This window comes from Ahaetulla prasina, chromosome 4, assembly GCF_028640845.1.
Source record: "Ahaetulla prasina isolate Xishuangbanna chromosome 4, ASM2864084v1, whole genome shotgun sequence".
Taxonomy (NCBI): Eukaryota; Metazoa; Chordata; class Lepidosauria; order Squamata; family Colubridae; genus Ahaetulla; species Ahaetulla prasina.
The window spans coordinates 7,911,770-7,933,874 of record NC_080542.1 but is presented as its reverse complement, the minus strand read 5'-3'; the positions used below and the strand labels follow the sequence as shown (position 1 = coordinate 7,933,874).

General features: G+C 39.1%; 1 protein-coding gene across 1 annotated transcript; it reads left to right on the top strand.

Annotated features, from left to right (window-relative positions):
• Positions 1-3,251: 3,251 nt before the first annotated feature.
• LOC131197003 (vomeronasal type-2 receptor 26-like) lies at positions 3,252-9,478 on the top strand. The gene is made up of 5 exons (XM_058180554.1): positions 3,252-3,445; positions 4,232-4,523; positions 4,922-5,785; positions 6,942-7,068; positions 8,580-9,478. Exons 1-5 carry the CDS (start codon positions 3,252-3,254, stop codon positions 9,476-9,478), a joined length of 2,376 nt encoding a protein of 791 aa, XP_058036537.1.
• The last annotated feature ends 12,627 nt before the right edge of the window (positions 9,479-22,105 follow it).

The following is a 22,105-nucleotide window of genomic DNA, read 5'->3' as shown; positions in this document are numbered from 1 at the left end:
TAAAAAAAATAAAAACCCAATATGCAAAGAATAAAAACACACCACTGGGGATAACAATCAATTGGTTGAGCCACGTCATAGGTTCCAACCCATGCTGGGTTCCACAGGCCCATTGACAGAACCAGGTGCTCAGGGCTTTGGAAAAGAGGGTCAAAGTGGGGACCAATCTAATCTCAGCATGGATGATGTTCCAGAGGGAGGAAGCCATCATGAAGAAGAGACTTCTTCTGGGTGACACCAGATATCCTGATTTAAGTGAGAGGACCCACAACTATCCCTCTCCCCCTGTTCCACTAGATCCCATGAATGTGATCAGAAAGAGACAGTTCTTCAAATAAACTGGTCCCAAGCCATGTAGAGTTTAGAGGTGACAACCAGCACCTTGTCGTGTCCCACCCCCACTCCGATGAACGAGTCAAGGAAATCCATAACCAACTTGGCAACGAAGCCTCTGCAGCTTGCCAAGTTCCTTCGAGGTTTATCAGGGCAGGCAGGAGTCCAAGTTGTGATTTCAGTGATAGGGTCCGGTATCAGCAAACTAGATAAGACTTTGCTTGACTCAAGGTTGGAATGCCAAAATCAGGTCCTTTATATAGGCTGTGGGGTGTGGCTCCATGACTCAGCATTTATCCAGGCCTGCCCCACCCTTCCTTCTGCTGGCATCGCCTCTCAGTTCTCCAGAAGTGAGGGTCCACCCAATTCTAAATTGTCTTCAGCTGGATCTGCTGTCAGCGTCTGGGAAAGGGAGGGGTCAGAGGGAGTAGGCCCAAGTAATTCCAGCACCTGGCTGGCTTCCTGCTCTGAAGGTTGAGCCAAAGGAACACACGCTGTATGAGTGAGGTTTATTCGGCTACTCCTTTCACTCCTGGAATCCTCTCCAGGCCTGGGGCCAGGGCCGGGGGCTGGAGGAATGACAGGCCATTCATCTTCGTTATCAGACTCGGAGTCTGATAAAAGGCCCGGTTGGAGACGGGAGGGGCCCGGCTGAGGAAAGGAGGGAGGACGAGTCACAACACACCTTGAATTGTACCCAGATGATACTCAGCTGTACTTTCCCACCCTGGGCCACCCCAGCGAAGCTGTCGAAGTACTGTCCCAGTGTTTGGAAGCCGTACGGGTCTGGATGGGAAGGAACAGGCTCAAACTTAATCCCTCCAAGATGGAGTGGCTGTGGATGCCGGCATCTTGGTACAGTCAGCTACAGATGCGGCTGTCTATCGGGGGCGAGTTGTTGGCCCCGATGGAGAAGGTACGCAACTTGGGCGTGCTCCTGGATGGTCGGTTGTCCTTTGAAGATCATTTGGCAACCGTCTCCAGGAGAGCTTTTTATCAGGTTCGCCTGATCCACCAGTTGCGTCCCTTCCGGGACCGGGATGCCCTATGCACGGTCACTCATGCTCTCGTTACCTCTCGTCTGGACTACTGCAATGCTCTCTACATAGGGCTCCCCTTGAAGAGCACCCGGAGACTTCAGCTAGTCCAGAATGCGGCTGCACGGGTTATTGAGGGAGCGGTTCGGAGCTCCCACGTAACACCTATCCTGCGCAGACTGCACTGGCTACCTGTTGTTTTCCGGGTGCGCTTCAAGGTATTGGTTACCACCTTTAAAGCGCTCCATGGCTTAGGACCGGGCTACTTACGGGACCGCCTACTGCCGGCTTCTATCTCCCATCGTCCGGTACGTTCCCACAGAGAGGGACTCCTCAGGGTGCCGTCAGCCAAACAATGTCGACTGGCAGCCCCCAGGAGGAGGGCCTTCTCTGTGGGGGCTCCTACCCTGTGGAACGAGCTTCCCCCCGGACTTCGACAACTACCTGACCTTAGGACCTTTCGCCGCGAACTTAAAACTTATTTATTTCATATGGCTGAACTGGCCTGATTTTAAATTTTAAATATTTTAATTGTGGGTTTTAAATTCCTGTCATTTTTATGGGGTGTAATGGTATTTTAAATTCTCTGGCATATCGAATCAGTTTTTTAAGGGTTGTTTTAATTATGGTGTATGTTTCTATTTGTATTTTATTCACCTGTTCACCGCCCTGAGTCCTTCGGGAGAAGGGCGGTATACAAATTAAAACATCATCATCATCATCATCATCATCATCATCATCATCATCATCATTATTATTATTATTATTATTATTATTATTATTAGCAAATTGTCAGCCAATGCAACTCCTCCAGGAAAGGTGACAAAACTGGGTCTGCAGAAAACCATACGAGTGGCTGCATTTGGAAACAATTGGAGCTTATGGATACTTTTAAAGGACAGCTCCATGTAGAGTCCCATGTAGAGCTGATGATCTCATAATTGGTGGCCTGGTGTCCCAGATAGTTCATCACTTTTATGAATTGAAAATTAAGGAACATCCTTGTATAAAACCTGATGACATACAATTGTAAAAGGTGGTTTTTTTTCCCTTTTTATAATCTTTGCCAGTTCCCCCAAAATTTCTTATATGAGTAAAAGGTGTTTCAGCAAAAATGTAGGCTTCTTTTTTTAGTCTATAACTCCTCTGTGTTTGAAATCTTTCTAATTCGAGGAAAAGAAAAAAAAATATTTAGAATATGTTATAGCAGGGGTGTAAAAGTTTCTACGTAGTTACTCCTCTGAAAACACACCTACAATAAATGACTGATACCTGCTGGATTTCTTCATATTTTATTTTGTGAAAAATTGGTAGAAAATAAATGTGTCATCTTGAAAAAGAAAAGCTTTGTATTTATTTCTACAATTATAACAATTAACTATATATTCTCTTGCACATGTCCCTTATATTACTTTTGTTGGCATTGGCTAATTAAAAAAAATAGCTGAACTATCAGCTACTTATTACCTCATCAAAATAAGACAATTATATCCTAGAGGAATTACTATAGGCCAAAACACCAAAGGCTTCCCAGAAGGCTATTGAAATTCAACAACAATGAAGGTTTCTGTTTGGCTATAAAGTGAGTCTTGAGCCACAGAGAGTTTGGTCCAAGGGGTAGTAAAGTCTCTCTCAGATTCATTGCTTCAAGTACCCACCCTCTGTTCTCTTCTGCCAGAGTATCTGTTCAAATCCTTGTGATATTCAAGATAAACGTTTGTACTCACATGGATCTTCAAACAGAAAATGATAGATTTTCTCATCAGATGTATTCTCAAATATAATCCTTAGATCTACCTTTAGATGAAGCCTTGGATTATATATGCTTCCCTATGGATAGGATGGAAGGCAAAACATTTTCACGGTAACAGGATCATCAAGATGTTTCTCCTCATGTTTTTGGTGCATAAAATAGGTACACTGAGCTGCCCTGCAAGTGAAGCTTTCCTTGTTCCCCATGAGTGGTACCAGCCTGGAGACTTCACCATTGGTGGGATGGCATCTCACATGGGTTACCACTTTTATGAAATGAAATTTGTTGAAAACCCTGCTTTAACACCTTACGAGTTACCAATGTACGAATTTTTCTTCGCTATCGAATCTTAGACAATCTTGAAAATCCGTTATATGAGTAAAAGCTGTTTTACTTGTTCCCCATGAGTGGTACCAGCCTGGAGACTTCACAATTGGTGTGATGCCATCTCACATGGCTTTCCATTTTTATGAATTTAACTTTAGTGAAAATTCTTCTGTAACTCTTTACGAAATACCAGTGTAAGGATTTTATTTTCTTTATCTAATCTTACACAGACTTTCAAAAATCTTTAATATGAATAAAAGCTATTTGTGCATAAGTGGAACATTTTTAATGTAATCTATGCCTTGTTTTTCTTTCAACTGTATCTGGTTATGACAGAAGAAATAACCTTCTTTACATTCTTTTAAAGTCTTTCACATGAAATGTACAAAATTTCAGATCAAGAAATCTCTATTTGAACAGTTACTGAGGTAAAGATATATGATTTGGCATTATCTCTCCTCACAAAACATACATACAGTAAATGAGTGATACCCCCTGAATCTGTTCATATATCATTTTCTGAAAATCTCATAGAAAATAAATATAGTGCTTTGAAAAAAGCCACTACTTGTATTTGTTGCAGTAGATATTTGTTGGAAGTCATGGGAATGCTGTTTAAAATAAATCTGAGCTCTGTAGGAATTATTAGGCATTGTACCAAAGCTATAATATTCTTATTACTGTTAGAGAAAAAAAAATTCTTATTCATATAGAAATGATGCTACCTTACAAGGTTGTAAAATTATTATTTTTGTCAATGGGGGGATTTAAATATTCGCAGTGTGTTCACCAAATTTCATCAACACCTCCTTGCCTTGGCCTTTGCTGTGAAGGAGATCAATGAGGACCCCCAGATCTTACCTAACATCACTCTTGGGTTCCACATCTACGACAGCTACCTCAATGCAAGGATGACCTATCGTACCACTCTGGACCTGCTTTTCAAATCCCAGGAATTTGTCCCTAACTACAAATGTGATCGCAAGAAGAACCTCATGGCTATCATTGGAGGATTAGGTTCTGATACATCATCTAATATAGCTGAAGTTGTAAGTTTTTACAAGATTCCACAGGTCAGTATGGACGAGATGAACAGAAAATAAAGGTACTTTGTTGTTATGAAAGAATTATTAAGAATCAGATATTAGGTTTGTATTAAGACATTCTACAGACCTTAAGGCATAATACTTAGCACTCTTTTATGAAGCTGCAATGCCAATCGTAGAATCTAGAGTCATTCCATTCCATACCATAGAGGGAAGATTTGAATGGAGCACACACTCATCTTGTTCAAACAAATGAACTATTATAATAGGTTTGAAATAATTCCTAGAAATTCCATTCTATATTAATATTTCAAAAGAACTAGAGGAAAAATTCCTTCTTTGGATATCTTTTAGAGGAAAACTAGATCCAGAAGGATCAGATTTGAGCTAATGACTCAACAGAGTATTATTCTGCTTTATTTTAGCTGACCTATGGCTCATTAGCCCAAGAGGAGTTTCAGACTAGCAAAGGCTCTTCACTTTATTTCATGGCCCCAAAAGAGGACCATCAATACATTGGAATCATTCAACTGCTTCATCATTTCAGATGGACCTGGATTGGGATTTTTACTATGGATAACAACAACGGAGAGCGTTTCTTACAGAAAATGCAGCCAATACTTTCAGAAAATGGGATCTGTCCATCGTTCATGCGAAGGCTTTTACAACTAATACACTTTGAGCACTATATAAAACTTTATCACATAATCTCAGATATTTTCACTGATTTGAAGAATAGCAACACCACCACATTTCTTGTCTATGGAGAATCACTAATAATTATGTGTCTCAGGGCTATCATATTTTTAACAGATCCTGAAAACAAGCAAACTTCATTATTGAGAAATATGTGGATCACGACTGCACAGATTGATTTTGTGCTGTCCGGCTTTCAAGTCAGTTGGGATCTCCAGATGTTCCATGGGGCTCTTTCCTTCAGTGTTCATTCAAGAGCAGTTGCAGGTTTCAAGGAGTTTCTTCAGACCATCAAACCTCATTCAGGCTGCAGAGATGGGTTTCTGCAGGACATTTGGGAGCAATCATTTGATTGTTCATTCTCAAAATCAGAATTACAAGAAACGTCCAATAGGCAATGCCCAGTGGAAAAGAAACTAGAGGATCTTCCTGGGCCCGTGTTTGAAGTGGAAATGACCGGCCACAGCTACAGTGTCTACAATGCTGTTTATGCTGTGGCTCATGCTTTGCTGGCTCTATTCATGTCAGGGTTTAATAAGAAAAAAACAATGATGCTTAAAAAAACTGACCTTCCACATCTGCAGCCTTGGCAGGTATTCTCTCTGCATTGGACACTTCTTTTATTTCAGTGACCAGTTTGATATAGAATTACCAATTGAACCTATAGCAGAAAGTCTTAATATTTTATGCTTATGAAATCCAGTTAATTATGAACATCAAGAAACAACTGTCTTGTTAAGTAATAGAGCTGTAAAGGGAACCTGGCTTCCCCCTTGACTTTGCTTATCAGAAAGTGGCAAAGGTCACCATTTGAAAAATGGACAAAAATCACATTTTTTGGCGTCATTGCAACTTCAAACAGTCACTAAACAAGCTGTTGTAAATAGAAGACTACCTATATTATCCTTTCAACCCTCTCTTTTTTTTCATTCTCTTTCACATAGCTCCATCCATTTCTACATGGCATTTCTTTTAACAATTCAGCTGGAGAGAAAGTTTCCGTGAATGAAAAAGGGGAAGTAATGGGTGGATTTGATATCATCAACCTCATCACATTTCCCAATCGGTCTTTTCAAAGACTTAGAATCGGAAGAATAGATCCAAGTTCTCCAACAGGCAAAGAATTATTCATGGATGAAGATCTGATTGTCTGGCACCCAGCTTTTAATCAGGCATGGACTCATTTAATGGACTATATCTTGAGCTATTATGATCCCAGATAGAGGCCTTGGTCTCTTGAACCATATTGAGCAAAGCCGCTTTAGAAATCCGATTTCTATGTTTGTAAGAAAAAATGGCATACTATGAACAAATATGGCCCAGGATCAAGCATTAATCAAATTGACAAAATGATCTTACGATGTAAATGTCAAGTTATCTTTTTGGTTGCAATTATCTTTCAAATTATGAACGTTGCCTTATTTCCCAAACATTTTCATCCCTCATATTGATTTGCTCACCTTGCCTTTCCCTCATCATTGTAATTTCAACAACTTTCAATGTATAATATAAATACAGCTAGATAATATTCACTAGCCCTCTGAGAAGTAAAGGATTCTTTACACCAATAAAAGAGAATGATTAATAACTCATCAGTTAAAGTGTCCCAGGATAATATTGAAGAATCTAGTCTGAATTGTTCACAGGTCAACCTTTGGTCCCCGTGACTGACCCAGATTGGATCCTGCAGGATTAATAATTGTTTTAAAAAAATCTCCCTTTGCAAGGATCTTTTATGTTTATCCCCAGGTTCTTCCCATTTCTCTGTGTAATGACCATTGTTCCCCTGGATACTGGAAGAAAGAGGTTGAAGGAAAACAATTCTGTTGCTATGACTGTGTTCCATGTCCAGAAGGGAAGATTTCAACTCAAAGGGGTAGGTTAGACATTCCAGGAAGCTTTCATTCGGTTGATTTAAGCAAACAAAGAGGAGCGGTGGTTCAAAGGCTTAACGACGCTGGAGAAGGTAATTAAGCTCCAACGGTTTGAGTCCTAGCACTGGGTGGTGTAGCGAGCTTCCATCACTCGTCTCAGGTTCTGCCGATCTAGCAGTTTGAAACTATGTTATATGCAAGTAGATAAATAGGTACCACTTCGGTGGGGAGATGAGCTGGCACTTCATGTGGACGGTTAGAATCCTGCTTGCACTGCACTTCCCATTTGCGATGTCCATTTGTGACACAGCTTTGGGTGAGGGACATGATCCCATATGATGCTGCAGGAAAATTACTCAACTTTCTTTCTGATGCAGACCTAGCTCGCCCCCTTTGAAGATATTTCACTTCTCATACAAGAAGCTTCTTGAACTCTGACTTGATGGTGGGGAATGGAAGGATTTATATTCCTTGGAGACCGCTAGTCATTTACACTCTTGTAGAGAGTTGTTGAGGCCACTTGGAGGTTTGTCTGTGTCCTCAGGGTCACTTGAGTAGTGCAAATGGGTTTGGAGCCTTCTTGGAGCTGCTGAAAGGACTGAGTTGTGGAGCTGTGCTTTCTGGAGCTTTGTTCCTTTCTGTCCTGTGTCCCTTCACTCTTGAAGACAGACACAGACTTTTGGGGATGAGTCTGTGTTGTTTGCTTTTCAAACTGAAGCACAAATGGTTCCTGTAGTCTGCATGTTTTTTGCTGGAAATCCATTCATACTTCCACACCATTTGAAGGGTATTCATCATAAAGTGCATAGCTAAATGTTAATGGAGGTTCTCAGTCATCCAGGTCATGGTTGTCTCAAAGGTGTTTCTAATGGCCAGCTTTCTCCAAGGAATATAAATCCTTCCATTCTCCACTATCCAGTCAGAGCTAAAGAAGCTTCTTGGAGAAGAAGCGAAACATATTCAAAGAAAAAGCAAGAAAGTCAAGTTGCCTCTTGAAAAAGCACCTTTGGGACAACCAAAACCTGGGTGACTGAGAATCTTCATAGACAAACAGTGTTAGCAGTCTTAGGCAGCCAAAGTACTTGTCTGTATTAGCATTATAGTCTCCTGGCTAACGTAACATCACCATATACTGAATAAATAAGTACGTTTAAGCAAACTGTACTACACTACCTTAGTGTGCAAATAACTAGTTATTAATGAATATTTATTTTTATTTTTCCTTTTCCATGTTTTGGAAAAAAATGGGGAAAGTCCAAATGGCCTAGATTGCAATAAAATTTAAAATGATACAAAGGATTGCATTTCAAAGAATAATATTCCTTCCATTTCTGCTTTGTTTTATGCCATTCTTAAATTTTCCATTTAAGGAAAACCTGAATTTTCATAGAAACATAATCAATCTGATAACCAGTGGAAAGAATTCAAAAGGAATAAGAACTGTCACCCATTCAGAAAGTAATGTGAATAATATGAAAGGTCTAGATGACAAATTCCTTTGTTTTCCTTCCAGATGTGGATGACTGTTTTGAATGTTCAGAAGATCATTATCCAAATAAAGAAAAGAATGGATGTATCCTGAAATTGCTGGTCTTTCTAACCTTTGAAGAAACTTTAGGAATTGGTTTAGCTTCAGCAGCTCTTTGTTTCTTCTTCTTGACATCTTGGGCACTTGGAACTTTTATTAAGCACAGGGATACTCCTATTGTCAAAGCCAACAACCGGTCCCTCACTTATGCCCTCCTTGTCTCTCTTCAGCTCTGCTTTCTCTCCTCTTTGCTTTTCCTCAGCCAACCTGGCAAAGTGACCTGCCTTGCCCGACAATCAATGTTTGGTGTCACTTTCTCAGTGGCCATTTCTAGTGTACTGGCCAAAACCATCACTGTGGTTGTGGCTTTCATGGCCACTAAACCAGGATCTCAGATGAGGAGATGGGTGGGGAAAAGATTGGCTTTTTCTATTGTCCTCTCATGTTCTCTCTTACAAGTGTGCATTTGTGTTGTTTGGTTGTTGACATCTCCCCCATTCCTTGAGTTGGACATGAAATCAGGGCTCCAAGAAATGATTTTACAGTGCAATGAGGGTTCAGATTTCTTCTTCTACTGTGTCTTGGGCTACATGGGTATTCTGGCTATTGCCAGCTTTACTGTGGCTTTCCTTGCCCGTAAATTACCTGACAGCTTTAATGAAGCCAAGTTCATCACCTTCAGCATGTTGGCCTTTTGCAGTGTATGGATCTCCTTCTTTCCAGCCTATCTGAGCACCAAAGGAAAAGCCATGGTAGCTGTGGAGGTCTTCTCCATCTTGGCCTCCAGCGCTGCATTACTGGGATGCATATTCCTGCCAAAGTGTTACATCATTGTTTTACGGCCTGAGCTAAACCACAGGGAGCAACTCATAAAGAGAAATTAGTTCATCATGTTCTATTTCTGGCTCAGAAAACTTGCTGAAAAAAGAAATTGAAAGAATGCAGTCTATAAGAAACATTTATAAAGTTGTAGGAACCTTTTTATATATATTTTTGTCAAAGGAGGATTTGTGTAAAAGAAATTGCTGAAAAAAAGAATAGAAAAACTGTTTGCTCTCTAAGGAAGTATTTATAAAACCTATAGGAACATAGATTATTTTTTCTATCTAGGAAGGCTTTATGTAGGGTATTTAAGATCCAGTCATATTGAAGCCCATTCTACAGTAAGTGCTCATGTTGCTGTATTTTCATCATCGTCCAAGAGTCTTGAACTGAATCCATTCTCCCTTTCAACTCTCTTTCAACTGTTCAAAACTGGTAGAAAATAAACGTGGTACGTTGAAAAAAGCTTTATTTTATATTTCTACATTTTCAACAATTAAAAATATATTCTATTGCAAGTGTTCCCTTGGCTACTTTCATTGGCATTGCTGATTAAAAAAAAAAAGATAAACCATCAACCACTTATTGTCTGATCAAAAAAAAAAATCTCCTAGAGGAATCACCATATTTTTTTAGCAGCTGTTAAAAAAGCCAATACAATTCTGGGCTGCATAAACAGAGGGATAGAATCAAGATCACATGAAGTGTTAATACCACTTTATAATGCCTTGGTAAGGCCACACTTGGAATATTGCATCCAGTTTTGGTCGCCACGATGTAAAAAAGATGTTGAGACTCTAGAAAGAGTGCAGAGAAGAGCAACAAAGATGTTTACGGGACTGGAGGATAAAACATATGAAGAACGGTTGCAGGAACTGGTATGTCTAGTTTAACAAAAAGAAGGACTAGGGGAGACATGATAGCTGTGTTCCAATATCTCAGGAGCTGCCACAAAGAAGAGGGAGTCGGGCTGTTCACCAAAGCACCTGAGGGTAGAACAAGAAGCAATGGGTGGAAACTGATCAAAGAAAGAAGCAACTTAGAACTAAGGAGAAATTTCCTGACAGTTAGAACAATTAATAAGTGGAACGACTTGCCTTCAGAAGTTGTGGATTCCAGTGTCTCCAACACTGGAAATTTTTAAGAAAATGTTGGATAACCATCTGTCTGAGATGGTGTAGGGTTTCCTGCCTGGGCAGGGGGTTGGACTAGAAGGCCTCCAAGGTCCCTTCCAACTCTGATGTTATGTTATGTTAAATATAAACAGAAGGCTGCACAGAAGGGTATTTAAATTCAGCAACAATCTAGGTATTTCTTTGGCTATAAAGCAAGTCTTGAACCACTGGGAGATTGGCACAAGGGGTAATCAGAGCTCTGTCAGACTCATTGCTTCAAGATTCTACACTCTGCTCTCTTCTGTCAGAATATCTGTTCAAATCCTGACAGTATTCTAGATACAAATTTGCCCTTGCGTGGATATTCAAATAGAACATGGTAGATTTTTCTCATTAATTGCATTCTCAAATATAATCCTTAGATGAAGTATTGGATTAGCTATACTTTCCAATGGGTAGGATGGAAGACAAAACTTCTGCACAATAACAAAAGCCTCAAGGAAAAGCAATAATACAAGAGCAAACAACAGATTCAAACTTAATGTCAACCGCTTCAATCTTAATTGCAGAAAATATGACTTGAGTAACCGAGTTGTTAATGCTTGGAATATACTACCTGACTCAGTGGTCTCCTCTCCAACTCCTAAAAGCTTTAAGCAAAAACTGTCTACCATTGACCTCACCCCATTCCTAAGAGGACTATAAGGGGCGTGCATAAGTGCACAAAAGTGCCTACCATTCCTGTCATATTGTTTCCTTTCAATTTATGTTCCTGTATATAATGTTGTGACAAATAAATAAATAAATAAATAAATAAATAAATAAAGATGTTTCTCCTGATGTTTTTGGTGCATAAAGTGGCTACTCTGAGCTGCCTTGCAAGTGATGCTTTCCTTGTTCCACATGAGTGGTACCAACCTGAAGACTTCACCATTGGTGGGATGGCATCTCACCTCCTTTACCACTTTATTGACAGTAAATTTAAAGAAAATCCTGCCATAACACCTTATGGCATACCAGTGTAAGGTTTTGTGGGTTTTTTGTGGGTTTTTTTTTTTTTGCTATCTAATCTTAGCCAGATCTCCCCAAAAAAACACACCATTATATAAGTGAAAGCTGTTTGTGCATAAATTCTGTATATAATTCTTTTAATGTAATTTATGCTTTCTGTGTCTTTGAAATGTATCTGATTCTGGCAGAAGACATAATCATCTTTAAGGTAAAGGTAAAGGTTCCCCTCGCACATACGTGCTAGTCATTGCCGACTCTAGGGGGCGCTGCTCATCCAATTCCGTTTCAAAGCCGAAGAGCCAGCGCTGTCCGAAGACGTCTCCGTGGTCATGTGGCCGGCATGACTCAATGCCAAAGGCGCACGGAACGCTGTTACCTTCCCACCAAGGTGGTCCCTATTTTTTCTACTTGCATTTTTACATGCTTTCAAAACTGTGAGGTTGGCAGAAGCTGGGACAAGTAACGGGAGCTCACCCCGTTACACGGCAGCACTAAGGATTCGAACTGCTGAGCTGCTGATCTTTCGATCGACAAGCTCAATATCCTAGCCCCTGAGCCACCGCGTCCCTCCTTACATTGTTTTAAAGACTTTCACGTGAAATGTACAAAATTTCAAATCAAGAAGTCTCTTATTGAACATATACTGTGGAAAAGGTAATTTTTAAAAAGGTTTGGCATTATCTGTCATTACAAAAAAATGCTGACCCGCATGCAGAATTATGGAATTAAGAGAAGGAGCCAAGATCAGGGTCGTCACCCTGGCCCTAGAAATGGTGGCTGCATGCTGGATGGTGACCCTCCACAATGCAGATGCCCCAGAACACCACAATTTCAACCGTTTCATGACAGCCCTGAGATGGAAATTTGAGGACCCCCTAGGTGATCAAAAGGCGAAAGGCACATCAGGCAAGGACAGTCGTCGAATACATGAAAAGATTCTGAGACCTGGTCTGCCACATAGATTGGCCAGAAGAAATACTTGTGAGCTGGTTCAGGGGTGGGCTCAACAATGCTTGCGTCGCCCATGAAGCCCCAATCCACCTGCATGAATGGTATGTGTTGGGTGAGGAAGCTGAAATTGACCAAGCCTCAAACCAGTTCCATGCAAGCTCCTCCTGGAGTAGATCCCAGGAAGGAGGGAGATGGCCAAACCTTACTCTTCCCTGCCGTGCTTGACCCCTTGTTTCAACTGCGGAAAGGAAGGCCACTATGCAGCTGACTTTTCTTCTTCTTTTTCTAATTTTTTTTTTAATTTTAATTTTTTATTTTCAATTTACATAACAATAAACATTTTTAACAGTACTGTGTCATGTGTCTCTTGCAGGTATTTACATTTGTTCCTATACATTTCTTGTTTCTCTGTTCTAACCAGTTATACCCTTATCCCACACCTCATAAAATTCTACTTCTTCCTTGCCTTTCATTTCTAACGTGAGCCTATCCATCTCAGCACATTCTACTACCTTGTATATAATCATCTCATTGGCTGGTGCATTTTCTAGTTTCCAACATTGAGCATAGACAATTCTTGCTGCTGTTACTATGTGTAAAATAATGTATTGGAGTTGCTTCTTGATCTTTCGGTTAATCATTCCTCATGAAGGGCTTTAAAAATGACAACCAGCATCTTGAATATAAAAATAGTTCAGCTTTGACTTCAATTTGTTCTCCTGTTATCTCCTGCAGCTACCTCCTTATCTGTTCCCATTTTTTATTTTATTTTTTGCTTTGTGGCATTGCCACCACGTGTGATAAAATGTTCCACCCTTGTGCTTGCACTTCCAGCACTCCGGTTTCATATTTGTATACATTTTAGCCAATCTCGCCGGTGCTAAATTCCACCTATAAAACATTTTGTACAAATTTTCTGCAGCTGGTTTTTCATCTCATGGAGTTCCCGCCAGAGTCGCCTCTGATTATGGGATCTCTGATCCTTCCAGCAGAAGAACCCGATCATTCAGAGAGTGACTATTTAATTAATTAATTAATTAATTAATTAATTAATTAATTAATTAATTAATTAATATTGCTGCCTATTCACACATAGAGACTCAAGGCAGCTTACCAAATATAAAATCACGTTTAAAAACAGCAAAACTAATAAAACTAATAAAAAAATCAGATAAATTAATGTAATAAAATCACCCCCCACACCCCCTGTCCCTGTGGCAGCAGTTCACAAGAGCCATTTAATGGGCTCCATCCCACTCTGGGATCCCCAGGCCCGCTGGCAGAAGCAGGTCTTCAGTGCCTTCCGGAAGAGGGTGGGGGGGCTGTTCTAATTTGTGGGGGAATGATGTTCCAGAGTGAGGGAGTCACCATGGAGGCCCTTCTTCTAGGTCCCACCAAGTGTATCTTCCTCGGGGATAGGACCTGCAGCATTCCCTGCCTCCCCACTCCGATGGGTCAGATAGATATGACCGGCAAGAGATGGTCCCTCAGATAACCTGGTCCCAAGCCATGAAGGGCTTTAAAAATGACAACCAGCATCTTGAATTGCACCCAGAAGCAAATTGGCAACCAATGTAGCTCCCGCAGGAGAGGTAATACAAACGGGTCTGCACAAAACTGTGTCGGCCACTGCATTACAGAAGATAACACTGAATAGTCAGGAACCAATAATGTTGGAAACATGGGAGAAAATTTGGGTTAGAAATGTTAAATTTACGCAAGTGCAGAATTCAAGGGAAAATTTTTATAAGATGTTTTATAGATGGCATTTAGATCCTAAGAAATTATCATGTATGTATCCAGATATGCAAGCGAAATGTTGGAGATGTAATTCTGATGATGCTACATATTTTCATGTATGGTGGACTTGTAAGAAGATTAAGTCTTTCTGGATAAGAATTTGGTGGATTATGCAAAATGTGTTGAAGAAGAAGATTAAGTTCCAACCACAACCTTTTCTTTTAGGGATTACAATGGATTGTACAGTTATTGATACTAAATTGATTTTGAACTTAATAACAGCAGCAAGACTATTGATTGGACAGTACTGGAAGAAAAAAGAATTACCTACAATAGAAGAATGGATATTGAAAGTCTCCAATTTGGCTGAGATGGCCAAAATCTCAGCCTTTTTGAAAGACAGTACTCAAGAAAAATATTTAAACAAATGGAAGAACTGGATTGACTATATTCAAAACAGATACTAGATTAAGAGATATCAGCCTGTTTTTGAATGAAGAAAGTTATTTTTGATCTTAATGGAGGAAGTCAGGATATGCAAAAGAGAAAGATTATAATGGTGTTAGATTTTAAAAATTTAATGTAACAATGTTTGTTTATTGAATTATACCTTGTGTTTGCTCCAGGAAGTCTGGGGGAGGTGGTTTTGGAGGAGGGGAGGGGAGGGGAGGGGAGGGGGAAAATTTATTTGTTTTTTGTAAAACTTTTTTAATAATAATAAAAAAGATAACACTGAAAGGGCACTATGCAACCTAAAACCATCTCTCTCTATTGGACCTGATGGATAATGCGCCTACTTCTTGAAAAAAACTTTCCACTGCTGTAGCCGAACCTCTAACCACAATCTATGAGATATCTTTCAGAACCAGGACGTTGCCCGACCTATGGTCATTAGCCACGGTCATTCCGATCTTCAAAAAGAGAGACCCAAACCTAGTTGAAAAATACAGACCAATCTCACTAAATTGCGTCACCTGTAAAGTCATGGAATCAACTATAAACCAATCCATCACCCTCCACTTAGAGTCAAACAACCTGCTCTCTAACAAGCAGTTAGGTTTCAGGAAAAATCTGTCCTGTAATCTACAATTTCTATACTGCAGAAACATTTGGACCACGAAACTTGATCAGGGTAAAGCAATTTACATAGACTTCTGCAAAGCCTTCAATTCAGATGACAAACTACTGTTAAAACTAAGCTCTTATGGCATTTCCAGATCCCTGCACAAATGGATAGCCATGTTCCTGTCAAACAGGCAACAAGTAGTCAAAATAGGGAGCACCTTATGAAACCCAGCACCGGTAAACAGTGATGTCCCCCAAGACAAAGTTTTAGGACCTACACTTTTTCTATTTTACATAAATGACCCTTGTGATCATATTATAAGCAGCTGCATCCTCGTCACCGATGACATCAAACTATTTAACACCACCTACAATGCTGCTGCCCTAGAAACCTTGACTGAAAAAATAATTGCTACCAACCTGCCTTCCATTGAGGACCTGTATACTGCACGAATCAAGAAGAGGGCCGTGAAAATATTTACAGATCCCTCACATCCAGGACATAAACTGTACCCTCAAAACGACGCTATAGAGCACTGCACACCAGAACAACTAGACACAAGAACAGGTTTTCCCCGAAGGCCATCACTCTGCTAAACAAATAATTTCCCTCAACACTGTCAAACTATTTACTAAATCTGCACTACTATTAATCTTCTCATCGTTCCCATCACCAATCTCTTTCCACTTATGACTGTATGACTGTAACTTTGTTGCTGGCAATCCTTATGATTTATATTGATATATTGACCATCGTTTGTGTTGTAAATGTTGTACCTTGATGAAGGTATCTTTTCTTTTATGTACACTGAGACAAATTCCTTGTTCAATCACACTTGGCCAATAAAAAAAAATTCTATTCTATTTTAGTCTATTCTAATGGTCGCACAACTGGCAACTCCAAATCTCAACCAACAAATGCTCTGTCTTACCCATTGGCAACAAAAATCAGAACACCAAATACAAGCTGGGCAGATACGACTTTGTAGACGACCATCATTCTGTCAAGGACCTAGGAATACTCATCTCAAAGGACCTTTGAGATGAGTATTCCTAGGTCCTTGACAGAATGATGGCCGTGAGCTCACTGTAAGAGCATTGCCAAAAAGGCATTAAGAGTTATTAACCTAATTTTGCAAATCTTCTTCTCTGGTAACATCGAACTGCAAATTAGGGCATACAAAACCTTTGCCAGACCAATTCTTGAATACAGTTCGTCTGCCTGGAATCTACACTGTATATCAGACATTAATACAATTAAATGGGTCCAGAAGTATTTCACAAGAAGAGTACTCCACTCTGCCTTATATAACACCATCATTATGACGTTTAAAAAAGCATTGGAAGCAGATGAGTGGTTCGTTGCTCACAAACACACCTGCACAATGAAGGGTGGACTAGCATGGGTGGGAGACAAACTGTGTGTGTCCCAGCCAGGGAAAGATTAAAAACTAGGCAGGACCGTCACAACTCCAGTTTAGCAGGTCATTGGGGTTTTGTAAAAACTCTACACTTGCTAAAATGGCAAGTCTGGTGGCCTTCATTAAAGAAGGATGTGGAAAGCTGTGTAGCAACCTGTCTCATTTGTGCTGCAGCTAAGCACAGGCAAGGGAACCTTACGGGACCACCTGCTGCCGACAGTTACCTCCATTGTCCGGTACGTCCAGTGCGCACTCACAGGGAGGGCCTTCTTAGGGTGCCGTCGGCTAGTCAATGTCGGCAGGCGGCCCCCAGGGAAAGAGCGTTCTCTGTGGGGGCCCCAGCTCTATGGAATGAGCTGCCGGTGGGACTCCATCTCCTCCCTGATCTCTGGACCTTTAAACGCGAGCTCAAGACTTTCTTTTTTTCACCAAGCAGGGCTGGCCTGATCGATTTTAATATGGGGGGTTTTAGCGGGCTTTTAATAGGGTTTTAGTTTTTGAAAAATTTTAGCTAATATTTTAAGTATTGATTCAGCGGTTGAATCAGATTTTTAAACTTGTGATAGTATTTTAATTTGCTTAGGATTTCTGTTGTTTTATTGGCTGTACACCGCCCTGAGTCTTCGGAGAAGGGCGGTATAAAAATATGAATAAATAAATAATAAATAGATAAATAAAGGGAAGACCTCCAGTCTACTACAGCCAGTGGCAGACCCTTCAGCACCCTGGAGATAGATCTCCATGGATTTCACTGTAGAATTGCCTGAGAATTCTGGAAACACAGTAATCTGGGTCATTACAGATCTCTTCTCAAAGCAGGCTCATTTCACACCATGCCAAAAGATCCCTATAGCAAAAGCCCGAGCTAAGCTAGTTTTACTACACATTTATCACTTGCATGGTGCTCCACAATGTATTATTTCAGATAGAGGGGCCCAATTTACCTCCAAGTTCTGGAAAGCCTTCCTGGACTTCCTTGGAACCAAATAGGGACTCAGTTCTAGTCATCATCCACAAACAAATGGGAAGATGAAATGAACTAACTCAGTTCTGGAGCAATAGCTGCATTGGTTTATTAATTCCCAACAAGACAACTGAATACTGTTTTTTGCTGAAGTGGCTTATAATAATGCTGTACACATTGGCACAGGATTCACCCCTTTCAGAGTAGCCGCAGGGCAAGAATTTAGCGCTATTGCAGAGTTGCCCTCATATGAACCAGAAATCCCCTCCTTGAAGCAATGGATAAGTCACTTGCAAACCACCTGGCAACAAAGCTCTGGGTGAAACCAGACCTGCCTATAAGGCACAAGTCAACAAGACAAGAATAGAACCTAAACCTTACAAGGTGAGTGACAAAGTTTATCTGTTTCTAAAATCCTTGCAACCATCAAAAATGTTGGGACTTAAGTATATTGGTCCTTTCTCCATCATTCATGCACCAAGACAAATTCCTTGTGTGTCCAATCACACTTGGCCAATAAAAATTCTATTCTATTCTATTCTATTCTATTCTATTCTATTCTATTCTATTCTATTCTATTCTATTCTATTCTATTCTATTCCATTCTATTCCATTCCATTCCATTCCATTCCATTCTATTCTATTCTATTATTAACCTAGTCATGGTGGAACTGCAACTTCTTATGCCATTGTAGTTTGCTGAAGCCTGAAATTACCTCTGAGTTTTGTCCCGCTCCTTACTCCTCACAAAACATACATACAATAAATGACTGATACCTGCTGGATATGTTCATATTCTATTTTGTGAAAAATTGATAGAAAATAAATGTTTGTAGATTCAAAAAAAACACTTCCAACAATTTCAACAACTAAGCATATATTTTATTGCAAATCTCCCTTATATTATTTTCATTGGTATTTGCTCATTTTTTTTTAAAAAAAAATGACCCATTAGCCAATTATTATCTCATCAAAACAAAATAATTATCTCCTACAGGAATCACCATATTTTCTTAGCTAGGCCAAAACACCAAAAGGCTGCACAGTAGGGATGATATTCAATAACAATCAAGGTATCAGCTTGGATATAAAGAAATATTAGAACCACATGAAGTTTGGCACAAGGGTAATAAGAGCTTTGTGAGACTCATTGCTTCAGGTTTCTACCCTCTGTTCTCTTGTATCTGTTCAAATACGGGTGGAATTCAGGATACAAATTTGCATTTACGTGGATCTTCAAATAGAAAATAATAGATTTTCTCATTAGTTGCATTCTCAGATATAAACCTTGGATCAATCTTTAGATGAAGTATTGGATTATAGGTACTTTCTGATCGGTAGGATGGAAGGGAAAACATTTTCATAGTAACAAAAGTATGAAGATGTTTATCCTGATGTTTCTGGTGCACAGAGTAATTCCTCTGAGCTGCCCTGCAACTAATGCTTTCCTTGTTCCACATGAGTGGTACCAGCCTGGAGACTTCATCATTGGTGGCATGGCATCTCATTTCGCTTACCACCTTTATGAAATTAAATATAGTGAAAATCCTTCTATAAAACCTTATGAAATACCAGTGTAAGAATTTTTTTTCTCTACCTAATCTTAGCCAGGTTTTCAAAATCCCTTTATATGACTAAAAGGTTATTTGTGCATAAATGTAGGGTTTAAAATAGAATCTATGCCATGCCTTTCTCCAATCGTTATGAAAGAAGAAATAACCTTCTTTACGTTATTTTTTAAAGCCTTTCACACGAAATGTACCAAACTTCAGGTCAAGAAGCCTCTATTTGAAGATTTACTGGGATGAAGATGATTTTTAGAAAGATTTGGTATTATTTTTTCCTCACAAAACATACATACAGTAAATGAGTGTTACCTCCTGAATCCTTTCATAAACCGTTTTTTGAAAACATCATAGAAAACATAGTACTTTGAAAAAAGTGACTACTTGTATTTATAGAAGTACATTTTTTTATTTTTTTTATTTTGTCATACAGTATATATAAGCATAAGCATGAAATAACTATACAATATATAAGCATATATATAAGCATGAATATGTAATAACTATATTAATTGGATATAACGAAAGGAAACAATAGGACAGGAACGATAGGCACGCTTGTGCTCTTATGCACGCCCCTTACAGACCTCTTAGGAATGGGGTGAGGTCAACAGTAGATAGTCTTTGGTTAAAGCTTTGGGGATTTTGGGAAGAGACCACAGAGTCAGGTAGTGTATTCCAGGCATTAACAACTCTGTTACTGAAGTCATATTTTCTGCAATCAAGATTGGAGCGGTTAACATTAAGGTTAAATCTATTGTGTGCTCGTGTATTGTTGCAATTTCTCAGAAGTCATGGAAATGCTTTGTAAAAACAATTTGAGTTCTACAGAAATTACCAATAAAGGAGAATATTTGTAGCTCAGGGTTGAAATGAAGGATCCTTGGTGCTCTCTAAGATGTGTTGTTTTCTTGCAGACATTTCATTATACAAACTATATACCATCTTCAGTGCCAGGCAGTGATGATGTTACCTATTTTGGGTCATGAAATGTTTGCAAGAAAGCCACCAAGCTCAGAGAGCACCAAGGACCCCTCTGTAGAAATTATTAAGAACGTTAGAAAAAGTGATTATCTTTTTACTACTGTCAGAGAAAGAAATGTTTGTTATTCACATAGAAATGATGCCATCTTATGAGAATTGTCAATTTACTCTTTCAATTGGGTTTTTTTAAATTTTTGCAGTATATTCACCAAATTTCATCAACATGTCCTTGCCTTGGTCTTTGCTGTGAAGGAGATCAATGAGGACTCCCAGATCTTACCTAACATCACTCTTGGGTTCCACATCTATGACAGTTACTACAATTCAAGAATGACCTATCACACCATCCTAGACTTGCTTTTCAAATCCCAGGAATTTGTCCCTAACTACAGATGTGATAGCCAGAAGAATCTTAGGGCTATCATTGGGGGACTGGATTTTGTCACATCATCTCATATTGCTGAAATTACAGGATCCTTCAAAATTCCACAAGTAAGTTGTGAAAGGGCTAAGGAGAATAATTCTATATTCTGTTTTTGATTTTAATATGGATTAATTAAGAAGCAATAAATATTAGGGTTAGGTTGGTATTAAGGTGTTCTGCCTGGCTTAAGGTCTATTATTTGGCATAATTTTGAAACTACAATGCTGAATACAAGAATTATTAATAATTCCTCTACAGAGGAATTATTGAGTCTGTCATCTGTCTGGTTTGGTTCTGCAACCCAACAAGATAGATACAGACTTCAGAGGATAATTAGAACTACAGAAAAAACACTTGCTACCAACCTGCCTTCCATTGAGGACCTGTATACTGCACGAGTCAAAAAGAGGGCTGTGAAAATATTTACAGACCCCTCACATCCTGGACATAAACTGTTCAACTTCTACCCTCAAAACGACGCTATAGAACATTGCACACCAGAAAAACTAGACACAAGAACAAGTTTTTTCCCCAGCACCATCACTCTGCTAAAAAAATAATCCCCTCAACACTGTGAAACTATTGAGTAAATCTGCACTACTATTAATCTTCTCATCACTCCCATCACCCATCTCCTTCCAATTATGACTGTATGACTGTAACTTGTTGCTGGTATCCTTACGATTTATATTGATTGTTTCTTAGTATGATTTGATTTCTTATTTATACCCTATGATTATTACTAAGTGTTGTACCTATGCTTCTTAATGAATTTATCTTTTTTTTACGTACACTGAGAGCATATGCACCAAAGACAAATTCCTTGTGTTCTCCAATCACATGGTGGCCGATAAAGAATTCTAATCTAATCTAATGTGAGTATCCACAGCCGAGGAAAGAGTTGAGAATAGTATTCTTTATTTCTATCAAAAGAATTGATCAATTCTATGTGTAATTCCAAGAAATTCCTTTCTGTATTAATACTTAGAACAATTTTGAAACTACAATGCCAAATATAAGAACTGAGTGTCCATAGATAATCCACACTCAAGGAAAGGGTTGAGAAGAGTATTCTTTATTTCTATCAAAATAATTGATAAATTCTATGTGTTTGAAATAATTCCAATATTTATTTATTTATTTATTTAGTTATTTATTCATAATTTTATACCGCCCTTCTCCAAAGACTCAGGGCGGTGTACAGCCAATAAAACAACAAAAATCCTAAACAAATTAAAATACTATAACAAGTTTAAAAATCTGATTCAACCGCTGTATACTTAAAATATTAGCTAAAAATTTTTCAAAAACTAAAACCCTATTAAAAACCCGCTAAAAACCCCCATACTAAAATCAATCAGGCCAGCCCCGCTTGGTGAAAAAAAAAAGTCTTCCTTTACAGAAAGGAAGGAATATAAATTCCTTTCTGTATTTATATTTAGCAGAATT

What these genes read in the sequence shown, in the direction of transcription:
- LOC131197003 (XM_058180554.1), top strand. Translation starts at nt 3,252, where the DNA reads ATGTTTCTCCTCATGTTTTTGGTGCATAAAATAGGTACACTGAGCTGC. An exon ending in ACACCTTACGAGTTACCAAT is followed by an intron (nt 3,446 to 4,231) that starts GTACGAATTTTT and finishes AAATATTCGCAG; the next exon opens with TGTGTTCACCAAATTTCATC. An exon ending in GAAGATTTCAACTCAAAGGG is followed by an intron (nt 7,069 to 8,579) that starts GTAGGTTAGACA and finishes TTTTCCTTCCAG; the next exon opens with ATGTGGATGACTGTTTTGAA.